The 22,672-nt window shown below is 43.1% G+C and overlaps 1 protein-coding gene across 1 annotated transcript; it reads left to right on the top strand.

Annotated features, from left to right (window-relative positions):
- The first annotated feature begins 1,619 nt into the window (after positions 1-1,619).
- Positions 1,620-22,413, top strand: kcnk9 (potassium channel, subfamily K, member 9). Its single transcript, XM_068747194.1, has 2 exons — positions 1,620-2,214; positions 21,533-22,413. The coding sequence occupies exons 1-2, from the start codon at positions 1,620-1,622 to the stop codon at positions 22,411-22,413; spliced, it is 1,476 nt and encodes a 491-aa protein (XP_068603295.1).
- Positions 22,414-22,672: the final 259 nt, after the last annotated feature.

Genomic DNA, 22,672 nt, shown 5'->3' with positions numbered 1-22,672 from the left:
AGAGAAAAGACTTCCACCTCTTTCTTTTCCGCAGGGTGGATTCAGCTCTTATTAGGGGCCTGGGGCAGAATAGAACCGTGGGTCCCCCATTGACCCCCCTCTCCTCCCATTTCTCCCATTCTATGCATATAAATTACTTATAAAAACTTGATCGAGAACTGATTAATTCAGAAAATGTACTTCAGTACATTGCATTAATATATATATATTTAAACTAACTTTTAGGACTTGTGTTTGGTGTGAAGATTAAAGCGGTGACCCCCTCAACATCTGGCTGGGCACTTTTCTAGCATGTGATACACGTTCTCTCCTTTTTTTCATCTTCTATCAGTGAATTCATGAAATTCATATAAGCGCAGAAAAAAAGAGAACTAAAGGAGAAGGATTTCTATTTTTTCAACGTGAACCCGGATACTCTGCCTCCTTTTAGTCTCTCTCTCTCTCTCTCTCTGTTTCTCTCTCTCTGTGTGCGCGCGCCCAATTACTTGGATACATCGCGCGCAGCAGTGCGTCAGTCTGTCAGCACCATGGACAGCGCAGAAGCATTCTGTTCAGACAAACACGGATCGAAGCGCTGATTTCCCGCTGTCCTGAATGTCAAACACGCGGATGAGACCCATCTGACGCCCCATGAACCCTCTTTGGTCATACAGTGGGTGGGGGTAGGGGGGGGGGGCGGTTTGGGGTTATAATAGTCAGTCAGATTTTTGTCCAAAAGAGCGCAGACACTCAGACCAGTATTTGTAGAATTCGTGACACTTCGTGAAAAAGGAAAACACAGCGCGTAGAAGCAACGCCCACAGATTAGAGTCTGGAGTGCGCAGACGTATCGTGTGGAGCCTCCAGAATTCATGCAGTTCGTGACACGCAGAGGGGCCCCCGCACTACGAGAGACAACCAATGTCTTTCCCAAAAAAATCAGTTTAAAGTGATCAGCAGACATCGAGTTGGACGGTGCGCAACAGAGCATGTGTTCCACTCGGGACGGCGCGCGCTATAGCTTTTTCCGAATTGTGTTCATTCTTGCTCCAAAGTAACCCCCCCCCCTCCCGCTCTGCGTTTCCTTCAACAGATGTGTGGAAACTATCCGCGCTGACGGGACCTGGATGATCCGCTGCGCGTTTGGAATATGATTTAGTACAAGGAGCGGTGAGGCAACAGGAACAAAACTATACTGCAAATGGAAACAGAAGTGTGAAGTGTTTGCATTGAGGATTGCGCACCGACCGGAGACATTCATCAACTTCCTTTGTGTCCTCCGTGACCCTCCAGCCCAAACGACGACTCGGCGCATTTCCGAGGAGGACATCGTCTCTTCGTGGGGCGCATTTGAAGATTTTACAGAAATCGGATTATTTTCGCGAGTAATGGCTGTTAAAAATAACCCGAATGCTCATTAGGTGACGCGATGAACAGGTTGGTGTTGTGATCAAACTTCGAGGCACGCGCGCGGGAAGATGCTCAGAGATGAGACGATTTGAATCACAGCATCAAAGAAAAGAAAGGAACCTTTCCGTCGGGCGCTCGTTTATTTGGCTGGAAGAGTTGAATCGGATCGGGACAGTTCACTTGAGGAAGGAGAACAGAGACCAACAGGCGATCTTGGCAGCAGCTTGTTGATGGCACTGCGCACCGGGAGGACTTGGCTTGGGCAGGTCTTGCGCAGGGTCTTTCGCCTACAGGGCTTGTGGACCAGGCGATCGAGCAGTCTCTTGTGTCTCTCCGCAAACCAGGAGCAGGATCTGGGCTTCTGTCACCGTCAGGTGGGGGACTTCCACCGGTGCTCTTACTCCAGCGTCCACCTCGACCACCGACACCGGAGCGCACCTTTCTGCGCCTCCGCCTGTCCACACGGATTTCCTCACGCTTGTAGCGCCTTTCCGGGGAATCCGAGGGGACATGAGCCCCTCGGTCGCCGGTTCCTGTTGGCCATGAAGCGGCAAAACGTGCGGACCTTGTCCCTGATCATTTGCACGTTCACATACCTGCTAGTCGGGGCCGCGGTCTTTGACGCCCTGGAGTCCGACTTCGAGATGCGGGAAAAAGAGCAGCTGGAAGCCGAGGAGAAGCGTCTCCAGGGGAAATACAACATTAGCGAGGCTGACTACCGAAAGCTGGAGACCATCATCATGGAGGCAGAGCCTCACAGAGCCGGGGTGCAATGGAAATTCGCAGGGTCATTTTATTTTGCCATCACGGTGATCACAACCATAGGTAAGTCCCGGTATAACCGAGCCGCGTTAATCAGTGCAGGCGCGTCTCACTGTCTCTGGATTATCACTTTTGCGCAACAGGACAGTTGACATTTGCATTCAAACAGAAAGTGTTTACGCAACATGTTGCAGCGCTCCAAAGTGATCAAGAGAGTCAAGTCCTGCTCAGACGGACATCCGGTCAAGTGACGCGAGGATTTAGGCTTTTCCATTTGACTTATAGGCGACGTGATGTCAAAGCGACCATGCAGGAGCCTCCAGACGCGCAGCTCTCACTCGCTTGTGATTGAACTTTGGCGATGCGTCATCGAACAGCACGACATATTAGTTTAGGGTGTTGGACGTGAAGTTGTACCCTGGAACAAGAAAGTGGGGGGGGGGGGGGGGGCGTGCTGACTGCGGCGGGGATCGGAGGGGAGACGTTGAGGGTTTCAGCGGTGGTGCTGAAAGGATAGCTTTAATCTGTCACCGGGTTGAGCTGCCGGGAGGAGCAGAGATGAGTTCCTGAGATCTGACCCTGGTTTACTGTGACATAAATGCAGCATCTGTTCCTTCAGTTTTTTTAGCTCGTGCGTGGCGAGTTGTCACGAAGCAATGCGCTCAAATGAGCTGCAAGTAAATACCAATATACTTTACTTCAAAAAGGAGAAAAGAAACCGAAGAAACTGGCCTCAATGAAAAGTAAACACGATCACTCCACTTTTCATAAACGCATAAAACGTGCCCCCCCCCCCCCTCCCCGACACCAGTTTGATGCTATTTGTGATGCGTCACAAGCATGTATTTCAAGATGTGAACGATTTCTCATCCAAATATGAAACCACCTTTTTTTTCCTCTCGCTCTCTCTCTCTCTCTCATGCTCCTTGAAGCGAAGGGAATCGGGTCAGATTTATTTGAAGCAATTCAAATGCGTGTGTGGAAAAAAAAAAAAAAAAAAGCCCCGATGAGTTCCTCGAACTTTTACGCAGCGGCCACGGACACGCGCGCTTCCTCCATTGTGGAAGTCAAACAGTGTTTATTGATGCCGCGGATTTCTAGACTGGGATAAATACTATAACGAGACTGTCGTCAAGTTCGTGCGTCCAGCATTTAAAAAAGAGCGATTGCGCACTGGAGCCACTGCTGCTGTTTCTGGGCTGGGTCTCCGCTTTTGTCCGCTTTGTCGCATTATCTGACACTTATAACACAAATTAATAATTTGTTAATCCCAAATTTCCCTTTGGGATTAATAAAGAATTCTGAAGTAAGAAGCGTTCAGGGGACATTTAGACTTTGCCTGTCAAATGTTCTGCAGCGACCCGCGTTGGGCTGCCTGCTTTCATGCATTATGCAAACAAGAATGGCCTAAAGATTAGAGCTGCACGGAAACGTTCTCATCTCAGTGACGACATTTAATTGGTCGCTGTAATCAAAAAACAACCCAGGAACATAAAGTCAATCTTTTTTTTTTTCTTCTTGCTGATTGTAAATGGAAAGTCATTTTGACTCGCACGCAAGAACCTGAACATCCTGCAAGCAGAAACATGCCGAGGACGCAGGGAGCATTAGAGCGCTCATATTGTTCGAGCTCTCAGTCGGATCGTGTGATGTGACGACGGCAATTAAACCGGATGAGTTTCTGAGAGGGTCGCGCTTCTAATAATTACAGCAATGCATGTAACAAATTACACTCATACTTCACTGCCAGATCTGTGCAGTTGATTGAAATCATGGGTTCTTATTTTATGTTCTTATTTATCACTATCATGTCCTATATTTTTGTATCTACAGTGCTCATGTTTTTAATAATTCATTTTAGACATCTAAAACAGGCCGAGGAAGAAGGAATGGATTAAAGATGGACTTTTCATGAGATCTGCATACGTAAATATTTTTAAACTACACATGGCAGTAAAATGTGGTAGTTCATCTTGTGCTAACTTTACTTTTGATAGCTCTACTTTACTGAATGCATATATTATGTTCATGCCTCTGACTGATCTCACTGCAGGTTTGGACAGATGGAATTTCCTCACTGCCTCAGGTCCATGAAGTTAAGACAATCACAGGAAAAAGTCTCTGCATCAATTTGATATATTTTCTGTGATTTGCCCAACTAGTCAGTCTTCATAAGGCAGACCTATTTTATCTGGCACTCCAATAGGTTGAATCAAAGCTTTAAGAAGAATTGTATGCAGCCAGTATTGGACGCAGCCAGCCATGTCTTCAGGTGGTGCGACTTTGATTTGGGCTCAATGATTGGAAGACTGTAATACATTATTCAATACACAGTGAGATTTAGAACCTGTTGATGCCCAAGAAGGAAATTCTCCTCTCAGAAATAATGAAACGAGATTAACTTCACCCTATCAATGGATTTTCATATGGTTCATTCCAGTACAAGACCTGAAAGTATCTTTGTGCAAAAAAAAAAAAAGTGAAACTCCGCTGCAAAGATAAGGGGACAATTTAGATGGTGTCAACCATGAGCTGTTTGTGGAAACTAATTAAATTTATCATCATGCAGGACTGCAAAATGGCACAAAGATGTCTATTAAGATACAGTATGTGTTTCACGTTCCCTGCTTGATGCACTTGTTTGCAATGAGATGAATCACAAGGGACCAAATGTTCCTGGAAGGTATAGCGGGCGGATCACAGCTTCTGGAAGAAACACGGGTTTGTTCGCTAAATGTTTGGCGAGCCGTAGTTTATTTTTTTGCAAAATATGGAAATCTATTGTTACAGTTAATTTGACATTATGATGCATTCGCATGATAAAGTAGCTAACCATATAAAAACCAGGAAAATAGAACATGAGGCCTTGCACTTTCTCTCAATGTCTGAATAATATGAAGCAATGCACTCAGTCTTTGTCTTTATACAACAGCAACATGTGTTTACTGCTAGCCATGCCATCCAAGTTGAGTGATCACAGTCAGGGATTTAAATATAAACACACGCCTCCACGAAAGGAGCTGCCACTAAAATATGAACTTGCATGTGGTTGAAGTAATAATAATAAATAACAGAAAAAAAATAAATATTAGGCTTAACAGTAATAGCAGTGAGAGTAGGACACATATCAGTGATTGTGTGTTATTGAAATGATGAAAAAAGCAGCATGAAAAAAAAAGATGGAATTGCAGGCTTGCATTTTAAATTTAGGATCTGCTCACTTTCTCATGGAGGATTAGAACGAGCTATAATCTGCAGCTGAGGGCCTCACCTGATTTTCCTTTATTGACAATTGGCTCAGTCATATCTCCAGTGGCCAGATGCTCATCATCATTATCATCATGTTTCCATAAACTCCCCTGCAAAAAAAAAAAAACAGAGCCTGAAACCGGAGCTCAGCTGCTCACACACGTCAGACCAGCTGTCACGAGGGGCCCAGGGTGGGCGCCCTGATTAGGCCATAAGTGCCTTCGCTACCACCCCTCCATCCAGGCTGACCCTCCAGGTTGACTATTTATCCCTGTGACTAATTGCACCGAATGTGACACTTAGTGATGACAGCATGTGGTGAGCGCAAGGTGTCCTTAGCTCTGCTCGGAGAGAGACAAGCGCCGCAGCATGAAGCGCATATACAGCTACCTTTCTCACAGGGTCCAGTTGCTCATGTTGCCAGGAGACTAAGGACAGCTTAAAAGGGGAAAGTCGTCTCTGCTAAATGTCTGGAAATATCAACATGTGTATGTACAGTAGACAGACATTTAAAGGCATGACTAGAATTGGATTTCTGAATACTGGGACCAGTGACGTTTGTCTATAAACATGTGATTTGAATTTGTCTCCAGTTTGCCTCTAAATTAGCATTAGGGATGTTTATTGCAGGTGAGCAGCACGGAAGGATGGACAGACAGACAAACAAACACTGGCAAAACCTTAACCTTCTTGTCAGAGGTAATAAAATGTAGACATGCACACTGTCCTTGCAGACTCAGCAGCAAACTTCTCGTGAGATCATAGGGGCTGACTGGGGGTGATGCTGACACAAAAGCTTCGGACAGCAGTATTTTTGATAGAATTCTGGAAGGATCTCCAGGCACGCATTGGTTGTGCAGGTAGATTTTCTTATCACGGAGAAGGATTTGGCCATTATTTCGCCACTATTTTACAGCGTTCTAGTCTAAATTACATTCTGGTTTCCTCAACCTCAGAGTGGTTGATGATTCGGACCCGTGTGGCTGTTCATTAGAAGACTTGTTTGTCTCCAGCAGCATTTGAATTGAAAGTGTTTTTACTTTCCGATTCAGCGCTTTAATGAAGGAGCAATGATAAAAACATCAAGCGGGATTATTTCCTGAATCAGTGAACATTCCTTTTGTTACGACACTGCCGTTAGATTACCTGAAGGCATCCAGCAGCATCAATCAATGATGAGCAGAGTGCTGCGGTTTTGTTCACTTGAGATTCTTTTTTCGCTGCCCTGAATTTGAGAGATCAAATCTGTGTTGTGAATGAACATCGCGGTGACGTGCAAGCGATCCATTTCAAGCAACAAAGTTGTTGCATCAACTGACTGCTGCTTATTGAAAAAGGATTCCTAGTTGCACCTTGTAGCCAGGAGATTATATTCACTTTGCTCAAGTGTCCTGCTGGGTGCTTGATGGACGTCTCCACATAAGGTCGATGGGAATGGGTTCCTGCTGTGTCGATGCTCTCTGTGGGAGTCACTGTTTATGTAGCTGGCTGGTCTATTTTCTCTTCTCTTAGGGAAAGCTGCGCTCCCGGTGTCCCTCGCTACTCCGCAGTTTGCCCCAGTGGCTTTTTCTTTAAAAAGAAAACAGCTAAAATTTGTCCTAAAGCGATATATCCGGTGAAGAACTATTGACTTTACAAATGCAAATCATTTTACTCATCATAAGAGGAAGGACTCAGGCTGTTGGGTTATCCTGTGACAGAGACGGGTGCACATGCAGCGATGGGGTGAAATAATAATCATGTTTTTACACAGCAGCCAAGATAAGCCACAAATCTCACCTAGAGAGAGGATTTTCTTTCTTTTTTTTTTTTTACAGCTACTGGAATGAACTCTCAACCTTTTGGCAGAACATGCATTTTTAAATCCTGTTGTGCTCCTATCAAGTACATTTGATTCCTGGCTCAACTCCTGTCAGCCAAAGAGATATCTACATCTAAACAGCAACTAGCTCGAGGCCGAGGTGTTCAAAAATCCTATCACCACAACCAGAGATGAGGCAGGAGCTAGAAAATGTAGGTAATCTGATACAGACATACAAATGAAATTGGAGTTTTTTAGTTTTAAACTATTCTCCATGACTCCAGAGGTGCTGATTTGACCTTTCTGCACTGTGACTGATTTTATGGATCTCAACACCAGCACCCTCTGGAGTGTCTTACCGTCTGCATGATGTGAGAAGCTTCTATCTCGGGAAAGTAAATGTGTCTGAATAGCAACAGGCTTTTCTCTCACCCTGTGAGTCTCTGAGAGGATTCAAGCAGCGGTGAACGGTTGTTCCACTCCAGCACAGACAGAGCAGTGTAGAGTTGTGATGACGGCGGTCTCATCGAGCATCAAGTGGGCCGATGTGAGTGAGGAGATTGGCCAGGAAGCTGCTGCCTGATGAACTGTAAGGCCTCTTTATGTGTTGGGCAGGGGGATCTGCATCTGGTAGTGGGGTTTCATACTGGCAGCACCCTGAGAAAGAAAATCGAGGCGTGACAGGAGTGAAAGCGATTGTGGGAGAAATCCTCAATAAATGCAGGGTTTGCTGTTATAGAATTAAAAGGAGGACAAACATGGTCTATTGCATCTGCAAGAGGTTCACGTGGAAGCCACAGTCTGCATCCTCGCTCTGCTGAAAAACCTCCTGGTTACAAATGGACAGTGGAATGCAAGAACAGCACGGGAGTTTGCTGTCCTGATACAATGCACTGCACAGAAACAGTGACTCAGTGCTGCAGGTTTACTGCTGTACCTATCTATGTATCTATTCCACAGTAACGTGAAGATCTGATGTGAGATCATGTGACGGGGCTTAGATGTTACTTATTGTACCCACCGGTATAGCTAAACTTATTTTAATGAGAGAAAGTGGCAAAAAGAAAATGTTCAAAATGTTGAATGACATAACTTCAATTGGTTTTGATGATCTGTCTCAACCACTTGTGTGTCCAGTCTGCTTGTCTTCCTTGGCTTGTTGGACCTGGAGGTAGTGATGTCATCATTCTGGCAGCAGGTGACAATTGTCCTGTTCCAGTTTCATTCAGTCCCATACAGACCACAACACCACAAATTCAGTAAACAACTAATGAAATAAATGCAACACCCTTTATTCCATCTCTCAAAATACTCAACCTGTTTAAGCAACTATTTTTAAAAAAACAATTAAGAAGATGTTTAAGATAATGAGACAATTTGACACATTATTATTATTATTATATAGTAATATAAATCTACATGTTTGTGCCTGAATAGATTTGGACATACCTTAGCAGCATAGCTTGAATTAGAGAACAACCAGTGCGTGGTGGGTTTTAACACACAAAACAAAGGCGTTAGTTACCAACAGTTACCAACCCCTTCCTCCGGTCTTGCTGAGGTAATCGCCTCTTGTCTCTTGCTCTGTAACATCATCCGCCTCGGATCAATCTTGTCATCTAACTGCTAGTAAGAATGGAAATAGGTTCGTAAAAATGTCAGACTATTCTTTTGGCTAAAGTGTAGCTGCTGTGCTCCTTCAGTGTCGAACCTGAATGCACTTTGATCTGATTCTAGCAGCAGTCTGGGAATCCAATTGGCTCTATACAGCACAAGCTCTGACTTTTGCCTGACGTCATCTTTTGGGCGCGAGTTGAATTTTTATCCAGTCAGGCTGTGAGTCAGCACGACCCAGTGTCCAGCGGCCAGAAGTGTTCCCCCTTGCAGCTCAAGCACAATGTAGTGATTTGCTTTTCTTTTATTGTTTTGTTCATACAAGGCTTCTGGAGATGCTTATTTCCCCCCCGTGGACATGTTCCCTCCCCTTGTTCATTAACATCCAGGGCATTGTGTGCCATTTGAGTACAGAGAGAGAGAGCAAATGACAATGCTAATCCATTACAACCACTTGCTGTTGATTCTCTCCGGCTGGACCATGACAATCATCTTCCATCCGTAGCTCTGCACTGAAATGGACTCCCACACTCCTTATCACGACCACTTTTCTCCCATCTGTGGAAAGAGTGGGAGTGTGTGTGGTCTCCTATATGAGTTATTGCCGTGGAACAGCAGCATGAAATCAGTGTCAGTGTGTGGTCTGCTAGCATTTGATACACCAGTATTATCTCTGATACTAAATGCAGTACCCACTGGAGGGTGGAAAGCAAATTCTGTGGATAATTCAGTGACGGTAGAATTACACAGGCTGGAAAAACCAGTCACACGTATGAGGACGACAATCGTCACAGCATCACCTTCAGCGGCATTTCTGAGGACTTGTTTTTGCTCTGCATTGTCTTTAATTCATAGAGAATGAAATTGAATATCAGAGAACTGAATTGTTACCATGAAACACAACATTTTGCGGTTGCGTGGTCGCTGCAGAGCTATGTGCGAAGAATCTGTGCTACTTAGAGTAATTCATTCTAATAGAAATATTAACTAATCTCAAGTCACTGGATTTCTAATCTCATGCTAAATGAATTGCCATGAAAGGGCCGTTGTGGGACGCAGTAAAGTGGAAACCAGGGCCTCCAGTTTGCAGGCTCTTCTGTCCGGCTGTCTTCAGAGGTCATGTGAGGAACGGGTGGCAGCATGGTGCTAAAGGGCGGTCTGCTGATCATTATTAAAGGCTGTGGGCCAACATCATCGCAAACCTGCTGGGACTATTGCACATACATCGCTGTCTTGAAAACAAAATGACCCCTCAGTCCACAGTGACCCTGTAACTACAGCAAAAGACACTCCTGTTACAAGTCGGTTGCAGACAGGCAGCAGGGCCACACCAGGCCAAGTAGTGTCAGTTTCTCGGAGGAGGTGATTTTTGTCAGAGCAGTGTTGAGTGCCTGTTGCTTAGCAGCACTCAGTGGCTGTATTTCCCAACACTGGGCAATGAGCTTCATTAGGTGAAGGCTAACAGGGGATATGCAGTGACACCAGGGACATCTCCGAGTCCTGCCAGGAGGAGGCTGCAGGATGTGAATATGACGCGACTTTAAATAGTTGAAGACATCAGCGTGTTTATGAGTGGAGGGGACTGTGATGGCAACGCAGGGCTGCAGCTGCTGCAGAAGGCATCGAGTGTAATATTTGCCTCAGAGGTTTAAATTGTCACTTTTATACGAAGCGCTTGGAGATTATACTTTGAAATTAATGGCAGTTATCACAACTGAACAGAGCTTAATGCTGATGCTGCGCTCCAGGCTGTCTCCTGTTCTCTACAGTTGTTCTTCTGGTAGAACATTACAATACAGGCCATACTGCATGTCACATAGTCATGTTTAAACCTTGATGAACACTCTTTTGCAAAGAATGCAATCCTTTTAATTATAATTTTTTTTAATTTAGGCTTAGCCTGATCGCGACAAAACTTGTAACTTTGTCTTTGCAGAACCGAACCAAAAGGAAAATGAGTCATATTGAAATAAACTAATATGAGATGAAATAAGCAGAAAAGGTGTGCAGGAATAACACAATTCTTCGACAAAATGATCCAATACCAAATTGGTCCTATTTAAGCTGAGGATGGAATGAGGAGCGGGATACACTTTGAGAAAAGACAGTACTACGTTTGTGGATATAATCATAAGGGCTAGCACGGAACAGGGGAAAACGTAAGACCTATTAAATGTTTTATTCATTAGTTTACACCTTTAAAACTAGTCATCTTTTACCAACTCATCCTTGCGTTTGGCTCCCCGCTGTGAAAGTCGTAGAACCACTTGAGCGTGGTGTGACAGCTCAGCATCTCGTACTGAACTCCTCTAGTCCAGTTAATCACTGGAGCGACTGTAGTAGCACACTAACAGTGACGGAGCAGGGACACACATAGACACACACACACACGCACACACACACACAGAGAGACGGGGGGAGCTTCAAAGACCGCTCGCAGCATGCATCTAAAGGAAAAAACACTGAAACATCCCTTCACATGAAATATAGAATTATAATTTGCCGCGAAGGTTGCAGGAGCACGAGTCGCCTTTGTTAAGACTCATTTTCCCTGACTGCAGTGTTTTCACCATTGTGCTGATGTGAAAAAAGGAAGATTGAAGAGCTTGGCTAAAATAACTATCTGATAAAGTGCTGGGTGACTCGTTGTTTGTTGGTTGTTCTCAGGTGATAGCGGGATTTTCATTTTCCTTGTGAAAGTATGTGTAACTGACTAAATGTATATGAGGGAGACATATATAATGTAGGGTGGCTTCCTATGTAGAATGACCGTTTTCTATGATCCTGCACAAGTAAAACTCCTGAACCTAAAGCATGTTCCATTAGGTGCATACATAGTCCAAAAACCTGAAATCCTGCAGCTGCACATTATGAATGAATACTTCTAAACTCCCAAAATATGAACGTGTATAAGAATCAGTTCAGACTGCATTGAAAACGTAGCATCACTGTTTGAGGTTCTGGTAACTAGTTTAAGCAGAGATTACGAGTCATACTGGTTCATCAGATACGTTCTGGGTGACTTGAATGAATGGTGAAAGATGTGTTCATATATTTATTTTACATTAGAAAATTAAAAACTGCATGGATAGTACACAGGAAATAACAGCATAGATAAAAATGGACGTTCAACAGGGAAAGACACCTGAACGACGTAAAGATAATTGTTAATTGCAGCACATGATATGTGACAATTAATCTGTCAGAATGTCTTTCTGGCTTAGACTGCTTGCTTGGGATTTCAAAGCATCAGTCCTGAGCAGCAGTGAGATAAATCCCACTGTGGAGTCCAGATACTGGCGGCGGCTGATGACTCTGCTGAGACTGAAGCGGCTGATGATATGAAGTGGGGGAATCTGCAAAGACTGGGTGGTGATGGGGAGGTGGATAGGACTCACAACGGCAGCATGAATGAAATACAGATAGCGAGTGGATGGTAATTTAAAAGACAGCAGCAAGGCGATAGACTAACAATAAGTGTGTGTCATTGCATAGATGGGACCAGTTATCTGAATTGACAGGCCCAGACAATGACAGCAGGAAATTAAAACTGAGTATGCATGACAGGTGTGAATGACAGGATAGTAGGGAGAAATAACATGCGGCGCTACAGTCTTCTTGTCAAGAACAAAACAGGAGCTAAAAAGATTCAACAATGGGTTAATTAGCAAAGTACAAAGATAGAATTTCCTAATTTAGGCCTTAATCTTCTGTCTTCTGCATTTCAAATGCTTTTAAAGTGAATTTTGTGATTTATTTTGGAAAATAAAGTCATTCAGGAAACATTAAAATTATATTTTGAAAGCTTCCCGTATGGAAACCGACTCAGAATGGATGGTGAGGTCACCAGTCTCGTAACGACAGCAGTGACACACTCCAAATGATCAAACGCAATGTCATCTGACATCCCTGACGCTGAATGCAAAAACAAAGACACGGACTTACAGAAGACTGACAATGCCTTTCTTTGTAGCGTCATTGTCCAGACCTGGACTCGGGTGAGGTTCACCTGGAATCATTGTTTCCTTGTTTGACCTCTACATATTTGGCCACTGATCATGTTCAACAAGCATAAAGCTATTCTTAAGACATTGTCTGCCTCCCTTCCAATGTTACTTACGTAGACTAGCGCTGGCTGCCTCTGGCTGCCTTGACTCATCCGTCTACCCAGCTCCCCACCTCCTTCATGTCTGCCATCTCATTACCATACTTGGCGATGGCATCTCTTGCCTTGTGCTTTCCGTGAGTCCCCATATCGCAATGATGCGTGACTTGTTGGCTTCTGTTCCGTTCTAGCCTTAGGGGGGTTGTTTGCTGCTCTTCCTGCCGGATCCTGCACCGCTGTTCAAATTCATCAGGGAGCACATAAGAGAAAAGAAAGTCTCATAAAATAAGAATGCGTGTCCATTCCTAGAATACATGCATGTACACCGTCTGATGCTAGCTTCATTGAGAGGTTTAGGATAGACAGGTGTTGCTTGTGAGGTGGATTTCATTACTGGCATATGCTTTTTATGTACCTTAGGATGGAAGGAATCTGGAATTCTGCGAGGAGCCACAGCTTCCAGCTTCCACTGAGGATTACCAGTTTGTGTGTTTAGACAGCTCAGCTTCTAGCTCAGAGTTCCTTTTTTAAACTATCTACCTTGCTCCTGATGGAGTTTACATTTGAAGCTGCAGCATCCTCTATGTAAACTGACTCTGTAAGGATCCACTTGTCTTACTTACCCACCTTTAATCCACTGTCCAGAAAATGATAAAGAGAATAAAGAAATTAAGATGTAAAAACTGAAAATATAGACATTTACTTGACAAATGTCCACAAAAACAGAACATTTTAGCAGTTTTGACCTCAAGGTTTTGGTTTCGCAGCCAGCAGTGTTGCCACCTTGTTTTCAGTCTCTTTTTGCACTCTCATTTTCAACCTCGACTGGAAGCTGTTTTGAGTGGAAAGTCTCTGACAAACCTGCTTCCCACTGGGCACCAAACGGCAGTCAAACAAAGCCAGCAAATGGATAGACACTGGAGCATTTAGCAATTAAATGATATTTGCCTCAGCTGATGGAAAAGAGAGAGTTAAAAAAATAGAAGGAATATTGGACCTGCAATCAATAAATCTGATGGATGTGACAAAAGGTGATCACGTCTGGTTTGTTTTTTTGTTTACAGGCTGTTGATTTTCCCCAAGTGGCCAAAAAATATGCTAATGCTTTGTTGACTCTTCTGCTAATCTCTTTTTCTTTCCAATTAGCCATAATCCCCTAGATTCACACAAGCAAGATTATTTGCATAAATTTAAAGTTTCACCATAAAAGTTGCCGATCAAATATTCTATAAATGTTCTCCGTCATTCTTTTTATCAAATGAAACCTATTTAAACAAAGCCGGACACCTTCTGCTTGTGTTGTGTGTAAACATGACAGTGAAACATTCACCGTTCATTTCACTGTGACTTTTTCGGAGCTTTTGTGCTGGATGGGAGCGCAGACACGATTCAATTCACCGTATCTTTTATTTATTCATTTGTTCGTTTTCTTGAAGACGAGACAATCAGCAATTGTCTCGCCTTCGGCCGCTCATCCGACTCCGGGTACCGGGTATACGCTGGAGCCTGTCCCAGCTGACATCGCCGGGAGGCGGGGTACACCCTGGATAAAGTGCCAGTTTATGGCAGGGCCACAAAGTGAGACATTTATTCAATTGTATTACTTTGACTCTTGATTGTTCTAAAGAAATGATAATGCTAGTAATGTTATTAAAATTCCTGCTTGAACCGGGGAATTTTCCTCTTGAATTAAAAAAAGAAGCAAACTTTAATTAGAATTATTACCCTCGCCGAAGAGGAGGCGAGGGTATTGCAATTGGATGCGTTTGTTTGTTTGTCTGTCTGTCTGTCTGTCTGTTTGTTTGTCTGTCCGAGTGCATAAGTCAAAAACTAGTAACCCAATCAACTTGAAAATTTTACACAAGCAAGGTTCTGTCCGTGGCTCGGTCCTCCCCGAGAATGGCGTTGATCCGGATCTGGATCCAGATTCTAGAATTATTTTTACATCTGGAATCGTGCCTGTGCTGTAAACTGCCACTTTAAGAGGGAGGGACACGAATGGCATGATGGGAAAAAGAGTCCAGAAGGAGTCTTGTAGTACGTTCCGGAGCAGCAAGCTAGAGCAGGTTTGGCCCCTCTGATCCGGAAGCCCTGTTTACTGTCTCACAAGATCCAATAGTCTATTGGAGGCGAGGGTCTGCAATCTCTGATTGTCGTTTTCTAGTTAGAATTATTTCTGTGTTGGAGTAGAGCGTCTATGAAACGGCATGCTGATTTTGAGGTTAAACTTCTCTTTGTTACGCTGTGTGATTTATCTCTGTGTAAGAGCATTGAGCTCTTACAATGTGAATCTTTGTTGGAAACACCTTTTTGTCCGTGTAGAATTGCATATTGGACATTTAACCACAGAGTTGCAATAGAAGCCTGGCAGCTGAAAGGCCACAGCCATTATGGTACAATAACAAAGTAGAATTGCGGGTACACTTTCAGAAGACACCGGTTCCCTTGCCTGTAGTAGGTGACCATGGTGCCGCCGCCACCCAGACGTATTAAGCCTTCGTTGGTGACGCGGTGGAGCCTTAGGAGAGAGCTGAACAAAGTGTTCTCACCTCAGTGCTCCCTGCTTGTCTTGACCTTCATTAAAATGCCATGTCCTCTCACAATTAATGCCTTCATAATAATATGGGGGAAATTAACCTGCGGCTCAAACACGCGAAAGGTGTCAGTTTAAGCAACTGCTTGGCACTTGTGGAGTTTGTGTCTCGTAATGAGGGACTTCCGCGGTGCCACGGATAACAATTCATACATGTATACAATAAAAACACAACCGTAGGTATCCTCTAACTCCTCTGAATTTACAATTCATTCCCTCTATCTCATAAAATATTTGCTCTTATTTCATGTTCTGTGTAACAATCTGTTTCAAATTTCATAACATTTAGAAGCATGGAGGAAGTAGCTCTGAGCAGATCATCAAAAAGGAATATAACCACCATCTTTCTCAGCCAGGTGATGCCACAAGGTTGAGATTACTCACTGTAAAGAGTGAAATGATGAACACTCATGTCAGGAGCCAGCGCTGAGGAGGAAGAGGAAAGTGACAGGCTTCCTTTGTGGTGAAGCAAGATTCCACTCTGATGTGTGGCATAATCAATTACTACAAATCTGAATCACCTCAGCTGTAACCTCAAGTGTTATTTTAATACGTTCAACCAACATTTCAACCAACAGAATTAATGCCTTAGTTTCAAATATTCAAGACTCCTAATAATCTTTGGTAATAAGAAAATAAGTTGAGCCAATCAATGCTTTTACATTTTTATAGGAACCAGTTCCCGGTTCCAGCAAAGCACCAGATCGATTATGCAACTTGGTATTTGTCAGTCCAACCAATGAACTTAGAGCAACTTCGCTGTGTTTGTTCATCAATCTTGTTTCGAACCACCGCAGGCTGCGCTGGGACACCAGCTGCGAGCTTCCCGGCCAGCACCAAATGTCTGACAGACAATGCCAAAGCTGCTTTGTGTTTGCTGGATGCATAAATAAGCGACTGCCAGTTCAGCCCTTACCTTTCATAACCAACATAAATTCATAAAAACACACGTTAGCTGATTAAATGAACATACCTTCTGAATGCCCTTTATCCTACTGGCAGTGGGGTGCTACACAAATGCGTCCCCTCCCAAAAACATTTATCATTTGTGCTTTTCTCTCATGTTTGAGTGGAGTCCATGAGAAAACAATGCTTATATTCTATAACCTTTCAATTTGATTGGATTCTTCAGTTATAGCCTTAAGGTGTTTTAATGGATGACGAGATGCCGTCAGATATCTGGATTATTTTAAGGTGTGGCCTCTTGGTAATTCTTCAAACCATTACAAGACTCTGATAGACACTGCTATTAATATAGGATGAAAATGCTTATGATATGACATGATATCATGATAAAAAGAAATGGATTCGGGAGACAAGCTGCATCATTTCAGACTTGGAATAACAATAGAAAACCCTTGACTTAACAAAACAAGCAGTGCAGCATTGCTCCAACATCATAGCATGTTTGCAATAGAATACTGCGTAACACACAGCAGCCTCTGTAGTGTGATTGTTCCGGCATCTTGTGCTGTCTCCAGAGCTCGAGCATGTGTTTGAGGCAGCTGCTAACTGCTACTAACTGCTTTTTAAATAATTTATTTGGGAATTGCAAACATAGCACACTGTGGAAACATCACACCTCATGTCCTGTCCTATCATTACAAGTCATAATAAAGGGAGCTAGAGGCAAACATCGGGGTTTGTGAATAGAAGGTTTGCTACATTTGATGTAAACTTGGAAAAGTTTACCCCAAGTGGAACCTTTTTTCTTTTTAAGATTTGTGAAAATAATGGCCATTTCCAGCAGTTACACTGATGAAACTGCCCAAATCTATGTTGGTGAGGTTTTCATTTATGCAGAGGAATATCTCAAGAGCATTTGATTAATGTTAATGAATTAATTCTCACACACTGTCTTTTTTTATCCTATCTTTCCCACTGTATTCACTGTATCCATTCCTCTGTTGTGATCCCTAATGTCTCATCTACAATGTTTCATTCAAATTTTAGCCTCAGTTTCTGCTGCAGTTCGGCATTTTGGTTACACGATCGCTGCATGTCAAGCCTTCCAAAACAAGCAGACTCTTCTCTACTGTCCAATTATTTTGTGGAGTGAATTTTGAATTTAATTCCACCAAACGTCTTCCTGGGCATGAATACAAAGTTTTAATTCATTTTATAAAATCCATGTGGAGGATTTTTTTCTAGTGCTTTATTTCAGCTCATCAGAAACTCTCACTTTTACACACCCTCGTGCTTCTCATCCAGATGCCTTCCCTTCAGTCCGTGGCCAACGAGCCAAACCCTTCTAACTCATGCTTAATGTGAACCAGCACCTTTGGTGAGTTTTAGCAAAAACAGTTACCAAATATGGTTTGGTTTGGGAGAGGATTAGTGTGAGTTTGCTTTCACACGGGACACAAACTCTTGTGAATGTGACCCACGCGGGTAAATTCTGTGTCTGCTTGAGACGCTGGGCGGATGAATGTCTTCTATACTTGTTGTGTTGTAATTACTGAAGCTCTATACACTACCAATTTACACTTTTAATCTCTCTTCGATCCACATGACTCTTTCTATGGTGACCTTTGTTCAGATAACTCTTACTTTCATTTATTCAACTTTATAAAGTAACTCCCCAAATGAGCAGCCATCAAGCAGACCTGTAATTGAAGCGATCGGTGCCAGAAGCCACTGCATCAATTTGGCCCATAATGCTGTACCTTTCAGTTCACATTAAGCCACACGGAAAATGACATTTGATTTATTTTCGAACACACAGGAATCCCAGCTGACCTTCTCGTTAGCAGGAACCCTGCAGCCAGTGCCACTCCCGAATGTCTTTGCATTAACAGCGGTCAAATTGTCTTATTGTTTATTTGGTTTCAACCTCCTAAAATATTAAGATGCACCGAAGCAGGCCAAAGTGAATTTGTGCTCAAAATAATTTGGGCAAATCTTTACATCATCTCAATTAGTGCATTGCGGCGCTCCCCTCTGCTGCACACACTCTTTGTGCTCCTGGCAGATAAGACCGATGTAGTTAGGAAACAATTGCCCTGCAGCTTGCCGGAGAACACAGACTGGAACATGTCACATGTCTTCTTCCCCTTCAGGATGTCTGCTTGAAGGGTTCAGAACACAAGCTTCCATTTTCAAAATGTCTCATCATGCAATATTTGAGTGCCGGCCTCTTTGTTCTACTTTTATCATTCATTAAAGAGTACGATTCTCTTTCCGCTGCACAATGCAAATGTGGAGCACATGGATTCACCTGTGTACACATAAGCACAAAAGTGTCTGTGTACTACAGGAGTGTGTGTGGCATAGCGAATATGTCTGTTCCCAAGACAACAGATAATAGTCATTACTACAGGACAAACAGATTACACAGCGCGGTACTGTCCGAGAAGACCAAACATCAACTCAATGCTTTGATAAACTAGTGTGGAAAAATAAATAACTTGTGAGCCTCATGATTTTTTTTTTTTTAATCTAATCACATCTAAGTATTGCCTGTGATGTGAAATGTTTTAGAACGTGAGCAGCAGAGGCTTGTAACTAAAAGAAATAGCGGCAATTACAGGAAACTGTCATCAGCTCCTCCATCATTGCGCATTCATGATTAACAGTAGCCAAGCGGATGCTATTTATTGCACAAATGTCTCAATTACTTTTACAAGTAGTAACTCATGCAAAAATAAATGACTTATCAATGATAATATTTCAGTGTTGAACATGTTAAATAATAAATGATCATCAATGTTAAATCATCCTCTTCAGATCATCTGCTTGAAAGCTGAGGTAATCTGCACAGTTGAATTGTAGCACACATTAAATCAAAGTTGTAATTTCTTCACAGCTGCCTCTGTGATTCATTATGTCCTAATTACTCTACAAGAACAAATTTAAGCAAAAATAATCAATATCAATTAATTGGTTAATCTTTAGGGAAGGAGGGAAGAAGACAGATGTCTGGGTGGAATACAACTCTGTCTTTAGAAATAATTAGAAATGACTAATATTTTAGGGCATTTTTGATGCATCTTTAACAACATATTGTGATTTTTCAACAGCAGCAAAAAGGCTTTTTAAATATTTTTCCTCTGCATATTGTAGATTACAGCTAATTCTATAGGAACAGAAAAGTAATGTTTTATAGCTATGGTCTTTTTTTTTCTTTGCTATTCACAGGTCACCATCAAATTTGATGCGAAACACATTCCCATTTGCAGTCAGCACAAAAGTTAATATTTTTAAAAATAAATTGCCTTTTAAATTTGTCCTGCAGCCAGTTGAGTGATTGATCTATAGGTAGCGATGACGTGTTCTATATGGGCAATGCAGAATCTTTATAGAGAGCTAAACATGATGCTGACATGCTTTGGGATCTGATGTGTGCTGATTATGGGAAGAAGCAAATTAAATGTAAATCAGTTAATCAAGTGAGTGAACGGAGACAGGCAAAGGTTATTACATTTTTTTGATGAAATGATTGTAAGGGGACATGACTGATAGTTCAGCATCGATCCATCCAGTCCATTCTTCCCAGAGGTGAACCATCATTGAAATGGCTCTGAAAAGTCTGCAGGTGTGTGTTGCGTATCAAATTGCATGCTATTGGACTTAGTTTTGTTCGGTGCAAGTCTGTTATTATAAAGCCCTCAGCTCAGTATGTGCTATCTGTACTAGTAAATGTAGCTGAGAGAGTTAAAACAATAACTGCTTTATAGAAATGACACAGAGAAAAACATAACCATAGCTGCTGTGGTCCGCCTGATAAAACAGCCGAGCTGCTGGGGTCACCTGTGGTCTATTGTGGGGCCGCTGTACACTAGGTAGCAGCAAAGGAACACTTATTGGACACCCTTTAACTGTTGAAGAGTTTCAGGGCTGGGCTTTGCTCACTAATGAAACAACAAACCGTGGAATAGAGTGGAATGGATTTTGCCCTGAATTGGAGTCATTTCACAGTGTGAGGTTCTTATTCACAGTCTGTTCATTCGAGACAATAAATAGTTTGGGGAGGAGAAGCGTGTAGGGAGGCAAACCCATCCATCCATACATCTATTTTCTTGTAGATGAGATGATCGTTTCAACTGCAGCCACTTCGCCGCCTTGTGGGTCACGGGTTTTGCTGTAGTGTCACCTATCCCAGCTGGCTATGGGCAGCAGGCGGGGTACATCGATAGCGCATTGCGGGGCCCCACAGAGAAGATGGGACAACCACTCACACCTATGGGCAATTTGGAGTGATCAATTCACCTGAATTGCTTGTTTTTGGAGAAACTGGAGAACTCAGAGAAAATGTTTGATGAGAACAATTGCCCTGGAATGCAAAATTCACCTTTGAGAGCACAAATCAACGAATATCTTTCAAATAATTGGTGAAAAAATCCTTGACAAATATTTGTTTTAGGTGGTTATTGGAGTGATTAAAATGCTAATTCATGGTGAGTGTTTTTACACTGATTTAGACCTTGAATAGAGTTACTAGCTGTGGTAGAATAGCTATAATCAACATGGCATTCAGACCTGAATAAGCAAGAGCAGCTTCATTCATATTGTCATTTCTGGGCTGTAAATCTCCAGAAAAGTATATCAAATCTTTTTAAATGACTTTTGGAAATGAAAACAAAATAATGGATGAAGCCCATTAATAGACCCGTAGGCTGATTTTCCAAAATGTCATTATGTGACTCAGCAGCTTGGGATCTGAAGCTAAAGTTTAATTAAACTAAAAGCTTCACTGGCTCCATCATGATGCCTTTTTAGACCATCCCCCAAACTCTTAGACATCTCCGGAAAGTGACTATTTGGCCGATCTTTCAGATCAAGTAAGATAAATTGAGGCAACACATTTTTGTGACATACAACTACTCCATACCCATTTTTGGCAGCGCTCGCTGATTCTCAAGGGTCTTTCTTGTTTCATCATTGTTGTAAGCAACAACATATGCTCATGATGCTGCCACTAATTCACAAACATCCTGGTCTGGGTTTTTGTAAAGAGGCCAGACTTTGGTTCAATATTCCTGCCGCACTAATTTCCAATGTCTGTCTGCTCTTTTCACAGGCTATGGCCACGCAGCTCCTGGAACTGATGCAGGGAAAGCCTTTTGCATGTTTTATGCTGTCCTCGGAATCCCTTTGACTCTCGTCATGTTTCAAAGTCTCGGCGAGAGGATGAACACTTTTGTCAAGTACCTCCTAAAACGTATAAAGAAGTGCTGTGGCATGAACATCACCGATGTGTCCATGGAGAACATGGTAACTGTAGGATTCTTCTCCTGTGTTGGAACGCTGTGCATCGGGGCGGCTGCCTTTTCCCATTATGAGGACTGGAGTTTTTTCCAATCGTATTATTACTGCTTCATCACCTTAACAACTATAGGCTTCGGGGACTTTGTGGCCCTTCAAAAGAACAAAGCCCTTCAGAAGAAGCCTGTATATGTGGCCTTTAGCTTCATGTACATCCTGGTGGGCCTGACGGTCATCGGGGCCTTCCTCAACCTGGTGGTGCTACGCTTCCTGACAATGAACAGCGAGGACGAGCGCCGGGACGCTGAAGAACGGGCCTCGCTAGCTGGCAACCGGAACAGCATGATCATCCATATCCAGGACGAATCGCTGCCGCGGGGCCGGCGGCGACGGGGGCCGTACCAAGCCGAGGTGACTGATTTGCAGTCAGTGTGCTCCTGTATGCACTACCACTCGCATGACTTCAGCTCTGGGGGAGGGATGGGGGGCCTGGGCTGTGCCTTCTCCCATCAGAATTCCTTCAGCTCGCAGCTGAATCCGAATCAATACTTTCACTCGGTTTCCTACAGGATTGAGGAGATCTCGCCCAGCACCTTGAAAAACAGCTTCTTCCCTTCGCCCATCAGCTCGGTGTCTCCGGGCCTCCATAGCTTCACAGACAGTCACCAGCTCATGAGGAGAAGGAAATCCATTTAACCCCAACCTAGACAGGACAAAAGAATCTCCATCTTTTATACACAAGGTCAAACGTTTTCAATGCTGCTCCTTACCAAATCTTATTTCAGCACCTTTTCCTCTTTTTAGTGGCGTGTATTATAGCAAGTATTCTTCAGAACTGACGGATATTACGCAGAGGGGCAAATTTGGACACAATGGAATGCAAAGCATGAAGCATGGATGTCTATTTTTTCAAGATATTGCGCCATTTACACAAACAATAAGAGAAGTCCTTATT

Source organism: Brachionichthys hirsutus, chromosome 13 (assembly GCF_040956055.1).
Source record: "Brachionichthys hirsutus isolate HB-005 chromosome 13, CSIRO-AGI_Bhir_v1, whole genome shotgun sequence".
NCBI lineage: Eukaryota > Metazoa > Chordata > Actinopteri > Lophiiformes > Brachionichthyidae > Brachionichthys > Brachionichthys hirsutus.
This window is presented reverse-complemented; position numbering and strand designations above follow the sequence as displayed.